The sequence below is a fragment of the Acomys minous genome (genome assembly GCF_964271855.1).
Source record: "Acomys minous genome assembly, chromosome: 15".
Taxonomy (NCBI): domain Eukaryota; kingdom Metazoa; phylum Chordata; class Mammalia; order Rodentia; family Muridae; genus Acomys; species Acomys minous.
This window is the reverse complement of record NC_140497.1, coordinates 79,581,505-79,603,014: the sequence shown is the minus strand read 5'-3', so window position 1 is coordinate 79,603,014 and position 21,510 is coordinate 79,581,505. Positions and strand designations below refer to the sequence as shown.

The window sequence follows — 21,510 nt, the reverse complement described above, 5'->3', positions numbered from 1 at the left end:
AGAGCCATGTCCAGGCTGGCATGTGGTGGCTCACGCCTATAATTCCAGCACTCGGAAGGCAGAGGCAGGTGGATCTCTGTGAGTTCTAGGACAGCTTGGTCTACAAAGAGAGTCCAGGACAGCCAGGGCTACACAGAGAAACCCTGTCTCAAAAAAACAAAAACAAACAAACAAAAAAAAACCATGTATAATATACAGCAAGTGTTAAGGATGTCACTAGTGCCTCGGGGAGAAAAAGAGAGGGAAGAGGAAGAGGAAGAGAAATGTCTGGTCAAAACCCTGGCGTGGTGGTACGGCTTTAATACCAGCACTCAGGAGGCAGAGGCAGACAAGTTTGAGACCTTCCTACAAAGTGAACTCCAGGACAGCCAGAACTACATAGAGAGACCCCTGTCTCAAGAAACAAACAAGCGAAAAACAGTCTGATCAGGCCCTTAATTGCAGGTCGCCATGCGCTTCCTTGTCTATTAAATTAAAAGAGGAAAATAAGGTGTAAGATTCAGTGAACTTTGTTTGCCCGGCAGGTAACACACGAGTCACCTATAGCGTGAATCACACCTCTCCTCCCCACAGGGGAGGTAGCTGTGGTTAGCCCTTTGTGAGAAAAAGAACGGTCCCTATTTGGTAAGAGATAGCTTTCAAGCACTTCAGCCTAGATTACCACAGCCAATCAGAGTGGAGGACTCTGCCCTTCGGACCACGGGCTTCTCCTGAAAGCTGATCACCTCTTCCCCCTCCTCAGAGCCTCCTCTCGTAGTAGGAGTCCACCTCAACCACAAGACACTTCCTGCTCCAACCCTTTCAAACGGTAAGTACCTTGTTAAGAACTCCTTCTAACATGGGGAGGTGGATGTTTCCTTTTAAAAAGTAATCTCATTGTGTTGTTTTATTACTAACATAGTTTGAGATTCTGCTGGGAAATCCGTGTTTTCTTCCCTAATTGCTTTTTTTAGTGAAACCCAGCAATTATGCGGCGAGCCTCTTGCTAAGAGCCATGCTTTGAAACATCTCAGCTGGAACCCTCTGGAAACACTGCTTTGAGTGGGGTGTACATTTCATGTACTTTTTCTAACTTGGTCCTTTCCCCCTCTCCTTATTTACTGGAGCTGGCCTAGGTTTGTGTGTGTGCGTGTGCGTGTGCGCATGAAAAATATTTGTTTAAACTATCTAACAAAACTAGATGGGATTATTGTACATTTAGTTTGTCAAGTCTGAGAAGCTTTAGGAATTCTTACTACGAAAGCAAAAACCTGACTCCTATGGGAATTTAATTCTGGTCCTGGCTCACGTTCATAAGGAGACACACCACCTTCCGCACTGCACATTTGATAGCTCGTGTGTTGAGAGAGTGTTGTGTGATGTGAGTGGTACAGTCAAAAAAAAAAAAAAAAGGACTTTTAATACCAATATGTAATTGAAGAAAGCCTAAGCAATATTAACAGGACTTACTAATATAATCGGTGCCATATAATATAATTTCATTAAGCCAGTGTATTGTCCTTCTAAAGAGTGCTCTGAGGCAGAAATATAGGTACAAGACCGAGTCTAAGACTGAGCTGGGCGTGGCGTCAGCCTGGTCTACGGAGTGAGTAGGCAACACAGAGAAACCCTGTCTAAAAGAAAAAGAGTCTAAGACTCTAAGACTAATAAAGTTAAGATGCTCAACATGTGATCCAAATCCTACAAGGTTTCCTGGCAGAGACCATTTCCTGCTAAGAAACCCCCTACCCCCATGGACAGGGAGCTACAGGTATCTCCTTGGCCCGTAATACCTCTATCACAAGACTTGTATTGACATGCAGGCTGAGCAATACATGTTTTCTAGTGGACTTGTAGTTCAGATGGGAAATGGACGAACCAAGAGGCAGAGGTTACAGGGTCTGCAAGTCACTGGGGTGGGGTGGGAGTGTCGTCCCCCCCCCCCCCCCATCAAGGAGCCAGTATCACCAGCAGTTAAGTACGATGAGCCAACTTTGCATGTGCTCTTCAGGCATGTGGGAGGCACCCGCAGGGACTGTACCTGCCTGGGGAAAGGAACGCTTTTTTTTTTTTCCTCCCTAATTGTCATCAAAGCAGCCACATGCCTTTGTCAAGACCCAAGGGCTGCAGCCCCAAAAGCTGACGATTACAAACTCCCAGACCCTGACTAATTACAGCTTTCCAGAAGAGTAACCAGAAATCTACTTTGCGGACGAGCTTTCCAAGGCTTTTGAGAAAGGTCTGGCAGAAATGAAGATATTCTAAAGAGATAGCTGGGCATGGTGGCGCACGCCTTTCATCCCAGAACTCAAGAGGCAGAGGCAGGTGGATCGCTATGAGTTCGAGGCCAGCCTGGTCTACACAGCGAGTTCAGGACAGCCAAGGCTAACACAGAGACACCCTGTCTCGAAAAACCAAAAGAAAAAGAAAAAGAAAGAAAGAAAGAAAAGAGAGAGAGGTGTTGGTGTCTCTCAGTCTTACTAGCAGACTCCTAAAACAATAGACCGCCCAAAGAAATGGGGACCTTCCTAGGAACCTCACTCTGGGAGAAGGAAAAGGCCTCTCTAGTGCACACCCCAGCCTTGAGCTTAAGCCTTAATTTCACATCAGAGCCTGGAGGACATATCTGTGGACTGAAGGAGTGAGAGTGAAGAATGAGGCGTTTCTAAGTTTCTTAGCCTGTTTTCTGCTTTCCATTAATTTGGGTCTTAATTGGCTTGTTAAGAATGGGTGGACAAACATGGTTTTGGGGGCACAGGCTGTGACTCCCCAGTCTTCAAGTATGATAAACTCGGAGGACCAGGGAACAGACACACACAGGCAGATTTTTTTTTTCCCCCTTCACTTCCTGGTGATCTTTTGTTTGAGATGACTAAATTTAAACCATCTTGATGGTTGACATCAATGGGGGTGGGTGTGTGTAGGTGGGGATGTGGCGGGGGGGGGGGGGGGGGGGGTGGGAGGGGGGGGGGTAGAGGGTGAGGGTGTAGTTGGAGGTGAGGGTGGGGCTGGGAAGTTGTTGAGGGTGGAGGTGGGGATGTTATTGCTGGTGGGGATGTGTGGGGGTTTTTTGGGGGGTGGGGGTGTTGTTGGGAATGGGGGTGGGAGGGTTGTTGGGGGTGGGAAGGCGGGATAGGAGGAGAAGGGCAGGTCTTTGGGGTAGTCTGCATTGCTTTTTACATTTTGTTTTAACTTCCAAGTGACGGGGTCGTGGGGTGCACAAGAGAGCACCGTAGAGCGTGTCTGCAGCCTCCCCTTAGTGTTTTGTGGTTGGTTTTAGTGGGCAGCATACTGAGCACTAGAGAGGCAGGGCAAAGTCCGTGGGCGATGCACGCTCAGCCGCGCGTCACTTTTCACTTTCAGCCTGGCTTCTTAGATCTTTAACAATGGAGGAGCTATTTTTTCTATAAAAACCGCCGCGGGCTAGACAGTATAAGAGCCTCTTCAGAATAAACTGAGGTGGCAAATGGCGATCCTGGACAGCTGGTTTCTTCCCTCTAAGACCATGCTTCTAGACTGTGCTGGGCAGAGAAGCCATCCCCACAGCTGTGGACAACCTTCATGGCCCAGAGCTTCTATTGGTATTCAAATCCGCCCCGCTTGGCTCCGGTTTTGGAAACACCATGGTCCCCATAGTTTCCCACATTGAAAAGAGGAAGTTAGGTAAGTAAGCCTGGAGCCGGGATGGAGCACTGCCTAACACGCAGGATGCTTTAGGTTCAACCTCCAGTACCACAGAGATAGAATGCGAAGCGACAAAAAGAAATCCATACTGAAAGAACCATGCAGCTTTTTTTTTTTTTTAATTTAAAAAAGTTTTATTTTTCCAAATGTACAGCTGACTTAACCTGCTCCTGCATCTTCACCAGCAGCTGGGGCATCTCCACCTTTATGTTTCTTGTGTAAATTACTTGTGCTTTGTGCTTTGAAACCAGCTTGATGAGTCCTTTACTAAGTAGCTCCTGAAGGGCTGCCCTGGCCAAGGAATGGCGAATCTTCAGTCTCTCCGAGACCACAGCTGGAGTAATAAGTTTACATAGTAGGGAACTTCCTTACAGAGTTTGTCCTATGTGGCTTTGTCAAACAGGACTAGATTATTGAGCTTGTCCCAAACTTTGTCCTTTGTCTTTGTCCTTTTTTTTTTCCCCCCTTTTTCTTTTTTTGGCCGACTTTTTGGCATCTTTCTTCTTCTTGTCCTCGGACGGCATGGCAAAGCTCACACAGTGGCGACGACCATTGCAGCCTCACTAAGATGCCCAACATGCAGCATTTTAATTCATTATTTTATTTGTAATTTGATTTTAGTCTATATTAGAAATAAGGGTGGGGGGGGAACCTTACAATACCAAAGGGACTGGAAATGATTTCTTTGTGTGTATGGCACATTTTATATGTATTCAGATTTCCCCTGGGTTAAGCAAATGAAAAAAAAATATGCGTTTGTGTTATGCTTATTATTACAGTATATTTTTTTCTCCTGCCTCCACCTCCCAAGTGCTAGGATCCAGCACCACCACCTTGTCTAGTGACACACTTAGACTGACTGTTTAGGGCTCTGGTAGAGAAAAGAAAACCTTTTTACTGATGATCTGGCATTGAGGAGCTGAATGTTTTGGGTGCAGGTCTTTGCCACAGACACAGATTACCGTGGGCTTCGGAAGCACTCGGCCCGTGCACAGGTCTTGCGGGGCTGTAACATCTAGGAAACCCAGTTTAAGTGCATATACATCTGGAATACGCTGAGCGACGGTCGCCAGTAAAAGGGTAATTACGTCACCACGCGCCCGAGGTTTCCCTCTCAGAACTCGTCAGATGCCCACTCTTCCACTGAAAAATCACAATGTAGAAATGAGCTACAGGATTATTAATTCCCCTCTGAGAGAGATGACGGAAAGGCTGCTCTCTCATTCACTCTGCTGTTATTTATCAAATGCCCAGGAGCAGCTAAGACTAGATAGAGCCCAGGAGGGAACCGTGAGCTCTTCAGGACACCTTAATCCCTTTAGATTTGTTTGTCTCTCGAGGGGAAAAAAAAGCTACCTGAAGATTTCATGATAATGAAATAAATGTTAGTTCTTTTTTTTTTTTTTTTTTTTTTTTTTTTTTTTGCTGCTGTTGCTACCGCGGTGGGTCCAGCCCAGGGCCTCTCACGAGCTAAGGAAGCGGTCTAGCACAGATCTGTCTCCCCCGGGCACTAACAGTTTCCTCACCGCTATCATAACAATAATGAATTAGAAAGATAAAAGTGAAACAAACTATCAGCAGCTGGCCCTGAAATGCGCCCCCCTACAAGGGTAGGGAGCGCACCCCCAGCGGAGGGGGAGGGGAGAACTTCCTCACTGGAGTTAGTGAACCCCCTTTCCGGGTACCAGGTGCCCCGCTCCAGTGTCCAAGTCTTGCTGCAGTAAACACTGCTCAAACACACCTGCTCCTGTTAATTGTGAAAAGGGTCAGCAAGCAGAACTGAATTACTGCGATGTCTCTAATTTCTTTTCCTGGAACTGATTAAATAAATTGAGGGAGCAGCTGATGCATTCTTTAAGACATACGAAGGAGTTGGAAGATGGACAGTCCGGTCTAAATAAGTAAGTAAATAAGACCTCCTGCGGAGCTCTGGTGACATAGCACTTCCCAGCACTGCAGGGGGCCCTGGATTCAAGCTCCAGCGTGGGGCGCAGGGCGAGAGGACCCAACGGTCAAGATTGTCCATGGCTACAAACAGTTTGATGGTAGCTTAAGCTATAGGAGACTCTACTTCAAAAAAAAAGAAAAGAAAAGAAAGAAAGAAAGAAAAAAAAAGAAAAGGAAAGAAAAAGAAAAAGGAAAGAAAAGAAAACTATTGCTTAGGAGCTGCAGGGGCAAGACTTACTGAGAGATTTTTCTGGGGCTGTATACCATGACAGTTACACATTTCAGATGAACTGCTTTTCTGGCCAACCAGATGTTGATATTCATGGGCCACTGGACTTCTGGGTTCCACAAATCCAAGCAGTTTAGATGAGCGTGCCTTATGACGTGATGTTAGTCCCTTTCCCGGAATAGCTAGCTTTGTGGTTAATTATCAGGGGACAGGACGAGAGGCATTGTTCAGGAGACTTTTTTCTTCCCTGATGTGGCCACTGGCCAGTTACCCAGGCTAACCCTAAACATTCTGTCTCTCTGTCCCTGTCTGTCTCTCTCTCTCTCACATCACACACACACACACACACACACACACACACACACACACACACCCACATACACAGAGAGAGAGACACAGAGACAGAGACAGAGACAGAATGCTTTTGGATGAAGACACCCCAAAGGCAAAAATCCTAGGTTAAGATCGTAATATATAGCCTCCTCACCGGCTTGAAGCTGCAACGTGGCATCAGTAAAAGCTGTTGTTAGCAAGAAAGCTAGTTCAGAGTCACAAATACACAGGCCAGCTGTGAGCCCTCTACAATTAGTGAGGCTTTTTTTTTTTAATGAACTGAAAGCAAGAGGAGGAAGCTCATTTAACTTTCCCAGTCAGTAAAGCTGCTGTCCCAGTGAGCTTTATCCATACCAAATGAATATATGTCACCGCTAAATGGCAGTCAAGCCTCTCCGTTTCCTGGCTCCTCTTCCGAAGCCTCACCCTGGATCATGTGTGTACACCCCACACTCCAGATTCAAGTAGACTTTTTACTGTTGTTAAGAAACAGGATATTGGGCTGGAGAGATGGCTCAGAGGTTAAGAACACTGACTGCTTTTCCAGAGGTCCTGAGTTCAATTCCCAGCAACCACATGGTGGCTCAAAACCATCTATAATGTGATCTTATGCCCTCTTCTGGCCTGAGGGTGTACATGCAGACAGAGCACTGTATTCATAATAATAAATAAATCTTTAAAAAAAAAAGAAAGAAAGAAAGAAAGAAAGGAAGGAAGGAAGGAAGAAAGAAAGAAATAGGATATCGTGTGGCCCAGGCTGTCCTCGAACTCACTACATACCTGATGGCTCTGAACAGGATCCTCCTGCCGCTATCACCTGATCCTGGGATTGCTGGCATGTGCCACCATGCCTGGTATTCTGCAGTGCTGGGACCCAGGGCTCCTTGTGTGCTGAGCAAGCACTCTACCAATGGAGCCCCATTCCCAGCCCTCTTGGAGCTCTGCCTTTCTGGTGGCGTTTGTGGGGATGTCGCCAGTGCCTCATTGACTAGGTGGGAGAGCATCAGCTTACCTGGCCGGATCCTTCCTCGTGGGCCAGATCCCACAGTAGACGCATGTGGATGGCTGTCTGAGAGAAGAGACAGGAAGCTGTCTTAATGGCCAACTCCAAGACAGAAAGGTGGGAAAGATTAGTTCCTTAGACTTTGGGCAAGTGAAATTCCAGTCTCTAAGACTTGTTCTGGAGAGAGAATAGTAAGCCAGGAACCATAGGTAAAAATGAAAAACATCTCTAATGATATCAGACTCCACCCACCAGTCTTGCCTACAGTTGTTACTATGATGTATGCCAAATGGCGGGCTTGTATGTCTGTTCTTCCTTCTACACTCACTAACTGGAACTTTCCAACAATGAAAGTACCATTCCTTTCTCTCCGATTTAGTTTTTTAAAAATTTACCTATAATAGTATCATGTAGCCGGGAGGTGTTGGCGCACACCTTTTTTAATCCCAGCACTCGGGAGGCAGAGGCAGGTGGATCTCTGTAAGTTTGAGGCCAGCCTGGTCTATGAAATGAGTCTAAGACAGCCAAGGCTACACAGAGAAACCCTGTCTTGAAAGAACAACCCCCCTCAAAAAGTATTACATAGCTATATTACAGATAGCAGAGAGAGCTACAGATACTTTACCTTATCAATTATAGTCTAATAATAACATTACTTTTTGCTCAAACTGTCCTAAATTTGGCCATCAAGTTTCCTCAGAAGTCTCCCCTATTCCCCCTACCTCAGAAATGGCCCATTTGATAAGATCTTTACTTGAAGCTTGTTCTCTTCCTGGCACCACAGTCCCAGGTTCAACCTGCACTTTTTATTGAACAATGGCACTTGGTCATCAAGATTTGGGTACTCAGTGTACCTTTTCTTTAGACCTAATCAGAACGTATCTTTATATCACATCTATCGATATGTATCTATGTATGCTCGTAAACCTGCTTGCCACGTGGCTTCCTGAGTCCTGGCCCCCCTGCCCTGATGATTTTTAGACAGAATCTTACTGCGTTGTTCAGGCTAGGCTAAGAGTGTGGCCTTAATGCTCATCCTGTGTTGGCTCCCTTGAGCTGCCTCCTTGGAAGTTTTGCTCATCTTGGGTCCTCCGCTAGTGAGTTCATAAGCCTCCTGGGGGCCTCACTTTCCAAGTCAAGCGAGTCACAGTCTTATTACTCAGCAGTGTTTCCTGAATACCACAGCTGTTCTCACGGAGGCGCTTGCCCTCCAGCAGGTCTGTAGCAGGCTGCTCAATGCTCACTGCTGTGACCAAGCTTTAGTGCTAAGGGTCAGCACCAGAGCCTCACTAATGCCACACCACTCACCCACCAACACTCAGGCCCTCCAGTTTTCAGTTTTGCCTAGAGAGAGAGAGAGAGAGAGAGAGAGAGAGAGAGAGAGAGAGAGAGAGAGAGAGAGAGAGCGCACGTCTTCCTCACTCTTGGGGGATTTTGAACATCATTTTATATATTTAAGCTTTTTTTTTTCCTTTTCCATTTCTTTTGTAAGTAAACTGTCTTTTCATCATTTTTCTAATCTTGGGGCTTTTGAATCTCTCTTGCTTTGGATTAAAAAAAAAACATTCTCAGTGCCTAATTTTGCACCCTCTCTCCTATACTTTCTTTACTATTTTTAAAAAACTATTCAAGGGGCTGGAGAGATGGCTCAGAGGTTAAGAGCACTGACTGTCTTCCAGCGGTCCTGAGTTCAATTCCCAGCAACCACATGGTGGCTCACAACCATCTATAATGTGATCTGATGCCCTCTTCTCGCCTGCAGGTGTACAGTCAGGCAGAGCACTGTATAATAATAAATAAATTTTTTTAAAAAAAACTATTCAATATTTGCATGCTACACTAAGTAACGGGAAGAGAAATACTTAGAGATATTTACTGATCCTGATGATAGTCAACAGATACAAACATTTCAAAGAACCCTTTAAGCCTCTTTTTCTTTGTCCCTTTCTCTGCTCCAAGCCCCCGCCCCCTTCTTATAGATAGGGTCTCAGTATAGCCCCAGCTAGCCTAGAACTCACAGGTGGATCTGCCTCTTCTTGCCGGGTAATTGGATAGAAGGAACCAGGAATTAAAGGAGGACCCAGCCTGTCTCTTTTAAAAATTAAACCAGTTTTATCTTCTGCTATAATAACCAAACATTGTTCGCATGCTGTTTACTGGGATTCAGGGGCCTGGTTCATTTATAATTAGCTCTACTGAAGTGTGCGCAGATGTAGGCATATTTAAAGCACCCAGGAACATGCCTGGTCATGTGAACACATCCATCATGTAAGGTCATTCTTGGGATGACCTGCTGCTCTCTTTTTTTTTTTTTCATTCAAAGAGACCACTAAACTAGCAGGTGCTGCAAGTGGTGATGTCTAGAGAGAACAAAACAAAGGTAACTGAAGAAATAAAAACCTACTAACTCTTATGAAAAGACAGAGCCCGTCTTTAAAAGTGCTCTTTCTGTTTAGGAGATAGTTTCTTCGTGTGGCCCTGACTGTCATGGAGCTCACTATGCAGACCAGGCTGGCCTGAAACTTAACAGAGATCCATCCACCTGCCTCTACCTCCCAAGGGATGAAACTAAAGGTGTTCACCACCACACCCAGCCTTTATGCGGTTTTTAAAATATGTACCAGATGCCGGGCGTGGTGGCGCACGCCTTTAATCCCAGCACTCGGGAGGCAGAGGCAGGCGGATCGCTGTGAGTTCGAGGCCAGCCTGGTCTACAAAGTGAGTCCAGGATGGCCAAGGCTACACAGAGAAACCCTGTCTCGAAAAACCAAAAAAATAAATAAATAAATAAATAAAATAAAATATGTACCAGATTCCTAGCTAGAAACGCCCTAGTGCCATTAGCGCTTAATTCAGCAAGAGAGTTAAAATACATATCATGACCCTAACCCTGAACTTGATACTGAAGGAAGTGGGAAAAAGGAAGGAGGCTGAGGAGGCGACTCCACGGGTAAGTGTGCCTGGTGCACAAGCAGGAGGACCGGGAGTTTGAGCCCCGGCACCTGAGTAGAAAGCCAGGTGTGGCTGCACACACCTGTCAACCCAGCACTAGGTGGGGTGAGCACGTGGATGGCTGGGGCTTGCTGGTCAGGTGACAGATGCTGTATCAAGGGAAATGGGGGCTTGGAGAAGGACACCTGGTGCCCGCAGCTGGCCTCCACAAATGTCTGCATACACACTGTATGTACAACAAACACACACACTATTTTTTTTTTATAAGAAAGGGGGGCTGGAGAGATGGCTCAGTGGTTAAGAGCACCGCCTGCTCGTCTAAAGGTCCTGAGTTCAAGTCCCAGCAACCACATGGTGGCTCATAACCATCTGTAATGTGATATGGCGCCCTCTTGTGGCCTGCAGGTAAACAAGCAGACAACACTGTATACATAATAATAAAATAAATCTTAAAAAAAAAAAGAAAGAAAGAAAAAAGAAAAGAAAGGGGGTTTCCTGTTTTCCAAGAGCAGTGGCAGTCCTGTGTGAAGAGGGCAGGGTGTGAGAACAGGGCTCCTCGGCAGAGAGACCAGAAAAGGATTTGAATTTCACAGTTTGCTTAGGCCCTCCCTCACCGTCCCTATTTTCTTAACTCAGTAGAAACCATAATTCCCAGTGGCAGAGCTGAGGAAATGGATAATGCAGGTTAAGCTATGCCTGATGCAGTGCAGAACCCTTAATGAGCTCGCTGACAGTATTGCCAACAAGTGTGAGTGTGTGTGTGTGTGTGTGTGTGTGCAAACCATGCAAAGGAATGTCCTTGCCCAATACTGTCCTTTGTGTTTGTATTAATTTTAAACAGCTGTCCGTTAAACTTGTCTGCAAACTATACATAGTGCTCTCAATGTATGTGTGAGGTGGGCAAGCCAGGAACCACTTTGACTTTACAGTTGAATAAATGAAAAATTAAGTGACGCGGTTAAGTGGCTCATTGGTGACCATGTGGCTTTAGGGTGAGGGCCTTAGCAAAGATATTGCCATTCCAAATCTAAGTCACATTCCTGAACCCCCAGGAGAGCTGGGGACGATGACACAAACCTGTATCTCCAGCACCAAGAAGGCTTGAAGCAGGAGGTTCATGAGCTTGAACCTAGCCTGGGCTACATGGTGAGCTTGAAGCTAGCCTGGGCTACATGGTGAGCTCCCAACTCGGGAAAATAAATAAACACCAACAATAAAAACACAATAGAAAACTGGTTGAGGTGCCGGGCGTGGTGGCGCACGCCTTTAATCCCAGCACTCGGGAGGCAGAGGCAGGCGGATCGCTGTGAGTTTGAGGCCAGCCTGGTCTACAAAGTGAGTCCAGGACAGCCAAGGCTACACAGAGAAACCCTGTCTTGAAAAACCAAAAAGGAAAAGAAAGAAAGAAAGAAAGAAAACCGGTGAGGCAATTAGAAGGACTTGCTAGTCCCTGTCACAGGTCAGGGACAAGCAGCACTGACAAAGGGAAGTGAAGGAGCAGCTTGTGTGTGTGTGTGTGTGTGTGTGTGTGTGTGTGTGTGTGTGTGTGTGTGTGTGTTGTGTGTGTGTATGTGCACACTAAGCCTAGGCTGTTCTGTTTTCTATGGTTCCCTGTCACAGGCCCGCTGTTTGTTTCCCACCTCCTAGACGGCAGGTACCTGTCTAAAAATAGCACGCCATCAACCCTGTTTCTTTTCTTCCACCCATGAGAGATACCTGTTCACCTTACCAGTTCAGTGAATTCCTTTCCCCTGAGGCCTCTGTCCCTTTGGAGGTGGAGACTGAAATGCTTAAAGATCAACAAGCTGGTTTCCGCCAGGCGGCAGATGCTCCTGGCCAGTGGAAAGCAGCGGTTAGTTCCAGCAGAAGGCAGCAGCTTCCCAGAGCAGTTCTAGGGTCGCAAATGCCAACATTGTCTTTTTCAGGCCAGGGCTTTTAAAGACCTCTCACTGAAGATGGCTCAGGGACCAACAGTCATTGTGACTCAACCTGGATTTGTTCGTGCTCCCCAAGATTCCAACTGGCAGACCAGCCTGTGTGATTGCTTCAACGACTGCGGAGTCTGTAAGTGCGGGGAAGGTGTCCTTGTAACTGATCCAATGTCCCCATTCCTCCCTTACTGTGTTGAAAACTGCTAACTTATTACAAGCCCCCAGGAATCTGGGATTGGTACAATCAGCATCAATCTACCAATTCTTCTCCAGCCTTCCCCCACAAAAAAAAAAGATAAAGAAGGAAAAAGAAAAGAAAAAAAAAAGTTACCTCTAAAATAAATCCTAAAGCCAGACATGGTGGTGCACGCCTTTAATCCCAGCACTTGGGAGGCAGAGGCAGGTGGATCACTGTGAGTTCGAGGTCAGCCCGGTCTGCAAAGTGAATCCTAGAGTTAAGGTAACATTGAAAGCCTCAAATGATTCTAAAACGGAATGAGCCTGGCCTAATAATCATAAACGGATAAATGAAACATTTTGACCTCAACCTGTTTTGTTTTGCTTTTCAAGACAGGGTTTCTTCTGTGTTAGCCCTGGCTATCCTGGAACTCGTTTCTGTAGACCAGGCTAGCCTTGAACTCACAGAGAACCGCCTGTCTCTGCCTCTGGATATTAAAGGCGTGTGCTACCACAGTACTGCAATATGTTGTTTTTTTTTTTTGGTAAATTTATTTATATTTATTATATGAACATTGGTGTTTTCCCTGCATGTAAGTCCTTGTGAAGCAACAGCAACATGATTTCTTCTCGGGGTTACATGCATATTAAATCTTGTTTTATAGTTACATCATATTCAGTTGTAGGACACCCTCAGCGAACTACTTTAATCTCAACGGTTAAGTTCCCCTCCATGCAGTAAGATTTCTCTCCAAGTGAACTTGGAAGAAAGCGAGGTGGGGTAGAAAAGGGGCCCAGGGGCTTTGTTCTTAGCAAATCAGGAACAAAAGGTTTGCTTTGAAGCCGGTTCCTAGGAGTGGTAAGGAAATACACAAGCTCTGACTTACAGTAGAATGGAACTTGGAACTGAATGAAGCTAATAACGTCATGGAGAGCAATAGACGAAAAGAATTCCATGCGAGTTTGTTCATCAGCTTTCTATGACTTATGAGGCAACAGGGGTGATTGCCGAATGTGTCGCATGACATTATTTTGACATCTGAAAATCAAAGTGATAATAAAGACTATAATAGTTAAGTTTCCTGAACATTAACGTTCACTCACTCAGCCCCAAGTTACTACTCAATTATTTGAATGTACATGCTTGGAGATATATATATATATTTTTTTTTTTTTTTTTTAAATGGGTCAGTGGGAAGAGTGCCTGTGGCCTAGCCTCGTAGCCTCAAGTTTGACTTCCCAGGACCCACACAGTGGAAAGACGACCAACTCTTGAAAATTATCCTCTGACCTTCACGTGCATATACATGCACACACTGAATAAAACGTAGTTTTAAAGGGGAGGGGCAGTGGGGCTGGAGAGATGGCTCAGAGGTTAAGAGCACCGACTGCTCTTCCAGAGGTCCTGAGTTCAATTCCCAGCAACCACATGGTGGCTCACAACCATCTATTGTGTGATCTAATGTCCTCTTCTGGCATGCAGGTGTACATGTAGACAGAGCACTGTGTACATAATAAATAAAATAAATCTTTTAAAAAAAAAGGCGGGGAAGGAGGGGCAGGCTAGGTGCAAATGCAGGCTTCATTGTTTTATGGCAATTTTTCTGTTTTCTTTCTTTTTCTTTTTTGTTTGTTTGTTTCAAGACAGGGTTTCTCTGTGTAGCCCTGGCTGTCCTGGAACCAACTTTCTCGGTAGACCAGGCTGGTCTGGAACTAACTTTCTCTGTAGACCAGGCTGGCCTGGATCTCAGAGATCCATCTGCCTCTGCCTCTCCGGTGCTGGGATTAAAGACCCACAACCACTTGGTTTATGGCAGATCTTCTTAAATGCAGATCTCCTCCTACAAAATACTTGGTGGTTCTTCTTAGCCTTGATGGCATACATAAACACCCCCTAGTTTGTCATCAACACACACACACACACACACACACACACACACACACACGTGCGCCTGTGCCACCCCTAGCTTCATCCCATCCCACCCCAGGACCTTGGCCACAGTATATGGATATGACAAACTGTCACAGACAGGCTTTATTCCCTTTTGTCCGTTTAAAAAATTTTTTTTCACCATGCTTTACAATTCAGCTCGAGCAGTTTCCTGCTTAGGGCCTTCTAGGTGCCACTCTGAAGTGACCTGGGCATCCTAGGCTGGTACTGGACATTCTTTCCTATTACCTCCCTCTTGGACTTCAGCTGGGGACCCTGATACTACCGAGGGGTTTTACCTGGAACATGGGTAGGTAGGTTTCAGTCATTTGTACATGAGTGGCACTATTGCCAGAAGAGCCAGGTCTTTCCCCTCGCGCAGTCACTCTTGATGTGATGGAAGTGGGCGGTTGCACTGAAGTCCACCCAAACCATCAAGATGGGTCTGGGCCACAGAGAGGGGAAAGGCCTCATAGCGTGACTGCTCCTGCTGCAGCCGATAGGGGGCAGACTAGAGTAAGTCGTATCTGTTTTCGTATTTTCAGGCCTCTGTGGGTTCTTTTGCACCCCGTGTCTCGGATGCCAGGTGGCAACTGACATGAATGAGTGCTGTTTGTGTGGGACAAGTACAGCAATGAGGACTCTCTACCGGACCCGATATGGCATTCCCGTGAGTCACTGGCCCGTCTGGTTTTCTTTTTTTTTTCTTTTCTTTCTTTTGGTTCTTCAAGATACGGTTTGTCTGTGTAACCTTGGCTGACCTGGACTCCGCTTTGTAGACCAGGCTGGCCTCGAACTCAGAGAGATCCGCCTGCCTCTGCCTCCCGAGTGCTGGGATGAAAGGCGTGCGCCGCCACCACGCCTGCCTGTGCCATGTTTTTCATTCTGACGTGATTGCTTTGAACTAGTACCTTCCTGGCTGTGAGATCGGACTTCCGACGTCGCCTTATTGTTATCATGGGCTTGGTAGTTTGATTGAATCTTTCATTCTCAGAATTACAAAGTACTGGAAGGAAGAGGCAAGGGCCATGTGGGAAACGTCAGCTAACGTTTTTCCTGAAGGTATCCAGCTAAACTGAGTCCAGGGCTGAGCAGATAAAAGCTGGGGGTGGTAGCGCACATATTTAATCCCAGCACTCAGGAGACAGAGGCACGTGGATCACTGTGAGTTCCAGGACAGCCAGGGCTACACAGAGAAACCCTGTCTCAAAAAAAGAAAAAAAAAAGCACTTTCTGATAAACTGGAAAGCCTGAGTTCAATTCCCAGGACCCATAGGGTGGAGGGAGAGAAATGCTCCTGTAGGTTTCCCTCTGACATCTGCGCGCATGCGTGTACGTACGTATGTATGTACGTACGTACGTACGTACGTACACACACACACACACACACACACACACACACACACACACACACACACACGAAATACAACATAAAAAGAAATAACCTGAACCGAGCCTTCTGGCTCTCTCTAGAATGCCTACAAGCCCACACAGCAACAGGCTGCACATTCACGTGTCTTACGTGTCTTCCACAGGGATCTATCTGTGAAGACTACATGGCCACCATCTTCTGCCCTGTTTGCTCTCTGTGCCAAATCAAGAGAGACATTAACAAGAGGAGAGCCATGAACGCTTTCTAAGGAGCTGCACGGTGAGTCAGCGTGGGGCTTGGGAAACAATTAGGGGCCAGGTAAGTTACTCCTTGTTTGGAATGATGACTCAGTCACTGCAGTTCCTTAAGTCTCCGTGCTGTCCCATTATAACAATGTACTTGGTTTTGGTCTATCAGGGAAGCAATTAACCACTTATCAGCTACAGGGTACAGTAAACAAGGAAGTTGCAGTTGGGCACAGTGGTACATCCTGTAACCTCAAACTCAGGAGACAGGAAGGGTTGCCATCTAACCCGGCCGTTCTAACAGAGTAATTGCTAGGCTAGTCAGGGCTCACAGTTGGGGCTTTAGCTCAGTGGTAGAGTGTTTGCCTACCTCTACACCACACCTGGCTACAGGTAAACATTTTGAGATGAGAATTTTAGAATACATAGAGTGTTGGGCTGGAGAGATGGCTCAGAGTTTAAGAGCACTGCCTGCTCTTCCAAAGGTCCTGAGTTCAATTCCCAGTAACCACATGGTGGCTCATAACCATCTGTAATGAGATCTGGTGCCTTCTTGTGGGGGCAGTCACACATGCGGGCAGATTATTGTCTAAATAATAAATACATCTTTAAAAAAATACAATGTTATAAAGCAAGAATGAGCTGGGCGTGGTGGCACACATCTTGAATCCCAGCACTTAGGAGGCAGAGGCAGGCAGACCTCTGTGAGTTTGAAGCCAGCCTGGCCTACAAAGTGAGTCCACAACAGCCAAGGCTCCACAGAGAAACCATGTCTTGAAAAACAAAACAAAAAACCCCAAAACAAACAAACAACAAAACCCAAAAAACAAAAAAAAGGAAAAAAGAAAAAGAAAGAAAAAAAAAAAAACCAAAAAAGCATAAATGACATGGCCTGTAATATTTTGGTTTCTTTTTGGTATAAAAATCTATTTACTAAGTAAGATGAGGTTTGACAAGTAAAGTGTCAGATGTGCCCCAGAGTACAGATGTCCCTCGGTCATTGTGCTAGCCTGAAATTTATATGGCCTCCTTAGGAAATCCAGCCTTGTCCAGCAAACATTTACATAATCAGCCACCTGTGAATATGTTTCTTGATAAAATTACTAAAACCGTCCACCTAATGAGGTTAGTGTTGATAAAGTCTCAATAATTTAAAAAAATTATTTTAAATGATATGCGCATGTGTGTGCATATAAATATGCATGAAGCTGCCTAAACTGCATGCTGGGAACCAACCTTGAGTCCTTTTTAACAGCCGCAGGTGCTCTTGAACTTGGGTGCTCTTATCTGTCGAGCCATCTCTCCAGCCCCCTAGAAACTTTCTCCTCTCCATATGTAGCCCCACCTGCCCTGTTCATTCAGCACCTTACTACACTTAACAATAAAAGTTATATGTGGTGGTACCTAATGCAGACGTCTGCAACAAACACAAAGGCAATTGGACATTTTAAATAAGTAACTGGGTGCCGGATTAAAAGATCTCAATTTAGAGTAAGTATATAAATACTCTGAAACAAGACACAAGAACAAATATGAACCAAAAGGTCTTGCTGAAGGAAATGTCCTTTGAGAGGGGTAGAGAGTGAAGCTGACAATACTGGGAAATGCCGCATGACATTTCTTCATCTGTAATTCAGCCAAGTCTCTTCCCAACTAATTTTTCTGAGGCTTAGCTACTGAAGATGCAGGTAGGCAGAAATTAACACTGGATTTATCATTTATCTATAGGATACCTCCAGTGTGAAAAGGAGATAATATCCTACTCGTCTGAAATGAATAACTCTTCATAGGTTAATAGAAATAGCTAAGTATTTCTAAAGTGTACGTGTGTGTGTGTGTGTGTGTGTGTGTGTGTGTGTGTGTGCTGCACATGTATGCAGGTCCCTACAAAGCCAGAAGAGGGCGCCTGGTTTCCTGGAGTTGGATGTGGGTTCTGGGAAAGCTCTGTTCTCTGGAAGAGCAAGCGCTCTTAAGCCTGAGAAACTCTCGGGCCCCTACCCCATCCCATTTTTTAAAAAAATATTTTTTTAATGTATGTGAACGTCTTGCCGTGTGTGTGTGTGTGTGTGTGTGTGTGTGTGTGTGTGTGTACCACATGTGTACCTGGGGCCTTTGGAGGACAGAAGAAGGAGTTGGATCACTCGCTGCTGGAGTTGGAGGTGGTTATGACCCACCACATGGTGCTGAGCTCTCTCTTCAGCATCTCCTAAATAATTCCTGAAAGATGCATAAAACTGTTCATCTGCTTAGCAAATAATACACTAAATATTTAGTGTTGTGTAAAACATCAGCCAGGTGTTGCCGGGGACAAAAATGAACTAGTTTCCTGTCCTTGTAGCTTTTATTCTCAAAAGATGCCCCTAAGTAGGACACGGTGTTTAATGAAAGCCTTAACACCGAATGCCATAGGAAGGTCACCTTTGTGAGAGGAGTGAGTGACAATTGCTTGGAAGCTGTGGGTTTGGGTTCTAAAGAAATTCGCCATTAGCTCACTAGAAGTGCGTAGAATTGACTGTGGCAGGATGTGAGGCGGGCTGGTGACAGGTGTGGATGGAGGCAGGTGACTCAAGACAATAATTACCTGGCCAGCAGCAGCTCAGCTGCTATTTCCTCTAAGCCCCAGGGGAGAAAGAAGCATCAGTTCTGAGAATCCCTCAGGAAAGAGTGTGAAGAGCTGCTCCCCACAGAGCAGCAGAATCCTCTCTCAGAGAGGGAAAGGGCAACCCAAGGCAACCCTGAGGATGAGGTCGAGCTAAAAAACACTCTGACCTCAATAGCCGCCCTCCTGGGCTTGCCCTAACAGAGCTAGCCAGATGGAGGGAACAGGACTAGGTGGATTGCTGTACTTCACAGGCCAGCCTCAAGCTGGACATTGATTAGGGTGAATAAAAATAAAAGGCAGCTTCTAATCAAGCAATTACACACATATATATTCCATATACATGGATTTTTTTCATATATATATATATATATATATATATATATATATATATATATATATATATGAAAATTTTTCCATCTTTATGAGCTTAGGGCCAATTTGACTGGAACATACAATGTAAGTAGGAAAATAACGAAACAAGAGATTTTTGTTTTGTTTTTGAGACAGGTTTTCTCTGTGTAGCCTTGGCTGTCCTGGACTGGCCTCAAACTGAGAGGTCCACCTGCCTCTGCCTCCCTGAGTGCTGGGATTACAGGCATGTGCCACCACGCCTGCCTGACGACAGCCTTTTTAAATGTGGTTTTGTGTCCTTAGCCTGCCATAGGTGGACACTGGGCTGATGCTTGATAAGCATGGGGACTTATCAAAGAATAAAGGCCAGGAGCGAAGAAATGGGACATTGCTGGGCTGGGGCCAACCTAGCTCAGTCTTTAAGAGCACTGGCTGCTCTTCCGAAGGTCCTGAGTTCAATTTCCCAGCAACCACATGGTGGCTCACAGCCATCTATAATGAGATCTGGTGCCCTCTTCTGCCCAGCGGGTGTACATGCAGACAGAGCACTGTATACATAATAAATAAATACGTCTTTAAAAAAAAAAAAAAAAAAGAGCACTGGCCGCTCTTCCAGAGGACCAGTTCAATTCCCAGCACCCACACGGCAGCTCACAGGTGTCGGTAACCCACGTTCCAGAGGCTCTGACACAGATGACTGATCCTCACACAGATGAACGCAAGCAAGATACCAATGAACATAAAATTAAGTTTAAAAAAAAATATATATATATATGTAAATAAATAAATAAATTGTCCACATAAAAACCACAGCTCTTGCCAGGCATGGTGGTGGATGTCTTTAGTCCCAGCACTCAGAGAGGCAGAAGCTGGTGGTCCTCTGTGAATTTGAGGCCAGCCTGGTCTACAAAGTGAGTCCAGGACAGCCAGGGCCATTACACAGAGAAACCCTGTCTCAAAAAACCAAAAACCAAAACAAACCAAAACAAACAAACAAAAAAAAATCCACGGTTCTCAGCCTCAAAGGAATAAGGGAGTTTCTTCTGGGGCCACTATGAGTAACCACAGCCTAGGAACACAGATTTAAGTTGCCCCAAATTCCATGTTCCAACCTGGAAGCAGTCTTATAGTTTTATAGGATAAGGAAAGTCACAAAGCATAATAGGCAACTTTAAAATGCATTGGTGGGTTCACCAGACATGTGGGTAAATGGGATGGGGAGATGTTTTAAAGGCCCAACATGTTATCTGATGATGTTCTTAGTTCCTGAATTGGTGGAAACTGCTGTTCTGCTAAGTCAGTAGCTTCTAAAGGTTTTTTTTTTTAAATTTATTATCGCAGATATTAGTTCAGACACAGAATAGGGTACGAAATGGTTGTTCCAGAAGCTAACTTTTGCCCAAGATAAAATAATTCACCTCTGAACCTACAAAATTCCAATCTCCCCACAGAACTAAAATTCCTATCTGTGCACCAGTCTCTCTGCAGACACCGACTCCTTCCAGGACATGTTTTGTTCACAGCCAGACACAGCTCTTTTTTTTTTCCCCCATAAAGTTTTCAGTCTCAACAAGGTGAACAAACCATGTGACCACATATATATGCTAACAGGTCGGGACAACTGAACCTTAGATTTTAATCTCTTAGAAATTAGCTCACTGACTCTTGGAGCTGGTTTGAAGTAAAAAATCTCTTCAATGGTTCTGACATCCGGTGGTCAACGTGGATATTCTACGTTCGTCACTGGGAATAAAACTGAACACAGTATTGAAGGTGAAGCCGAGTTAGTAGCATTCTTGCCAAGGATGCACAAAGCCCCGAGTTCGATTCCTGGGACTGCATAAAACAGGCACATACCAACACCTGGGAAGGGGGAAAGGAGAGGGAGGAGCATCAGTCCAAGGCCAGCCTCAGTTGCAGACAGAACTGGAGGCCAGCCTGAGCTACATGACGCCCAGTCTCCAAACAAAACAAATCCACAAGGCTAGCGAGAGGTCACAAGTTCTAATCCCAGCACCGCATGACGCTTCACACCGTCTGTAACTCCAGTCCCCGGGAACTCAGTGCTCTCTTCTGGCATCTATGGGCACTAGGCACACATGCCCACAGAGAGGCAGGCACACAGGCAAAACAGTCATAAACATAAAGTAACTTAAAACACAAGTAAACAAACAAGGAAGTCTGGTACACTATCAGGTGACAGGAACAAGAGGATGTAACAACTCAATGGAGTTCAGGCTTGGGCAGGATCCCGGAGCAGAAAAGACAGTTTGGTAAAAATGTAAGGACGCCGAACCAAGTCCACTCTGCTAATGATGCGCTGATGTTGGTTGTCACAGTAACACCCGATGTTAACCGGCAGAGAAACAGGGCACAGGGTGCCAGGGAGCTCGGCACTATCTGCTCAACGTCTCAGTGTTTCTAAAGTGATTCTGCAAATTAAGGTTTACTAAAAAATGAAAAAGTAGATTGAGAAATTCAGAAAACTATTTTGTGCTTCCCTCACAGGTGAGAGCCCTCGCCGAAGCAGCTGAGCTTAGTAGACCCCTCCTCAGCCCGAGGCTTTCCAAATCTTTGGCAACTGAGATACGATGGGATGTGTTTAATTTACAAGACGGTGGCGTGTTTAAAATTGGGCTTTTCGATTTATTTAAAACGGATGTTGCTCTTTGACTCGGTTCCTTCTTGCTCCCGTATCACCAAATATTCCAGCTTATAAATTTTTTTTTTACATTACATTTTAAACACAAACCAAATAAAAGATTTTGCTAAGAA

General features: G+C 45.4%; 1 protein-coding gene and 1 pseudogene across 2 annotated transcripts; one reads left to right on the top strand and one right to left on the bottom strand.

Moving 5' to 3' along the window:
- Positions 1–678: 678 nt before the first annotated feature.
- PLAC8 (placenta associated 8) lies at positions 679–21,510 on the top strand. The gene is made up of 5 exons (XM_084759983.1): positions 679–812; positions 12,058–12,191; positions 14,711–14,835; positions 15,701–15,816; positions 21,244–21,510. The coding sequence occupies exons 2-4, from the start codon at positions 12,083–12,085 to the stop codon at positions 15,803–15,805; spliced, it is 339 nt and encodes a 112-aa protein (XP_084616109.1). The 5' UTR covers positions 679–812; positions 12,058–12,082; the 3' UTR covers positions 15,806–15,816; positions 21,244–21,510.
- Positions 3,608–4,998, bottom strand: LOC311584869 (small ribosomal subunit protein eS25-like; annotated as a pseudogene). Its single transcript has one exon. The product of its transcript is annotated as a small ribosomal subunit protein eS25-like (transcript).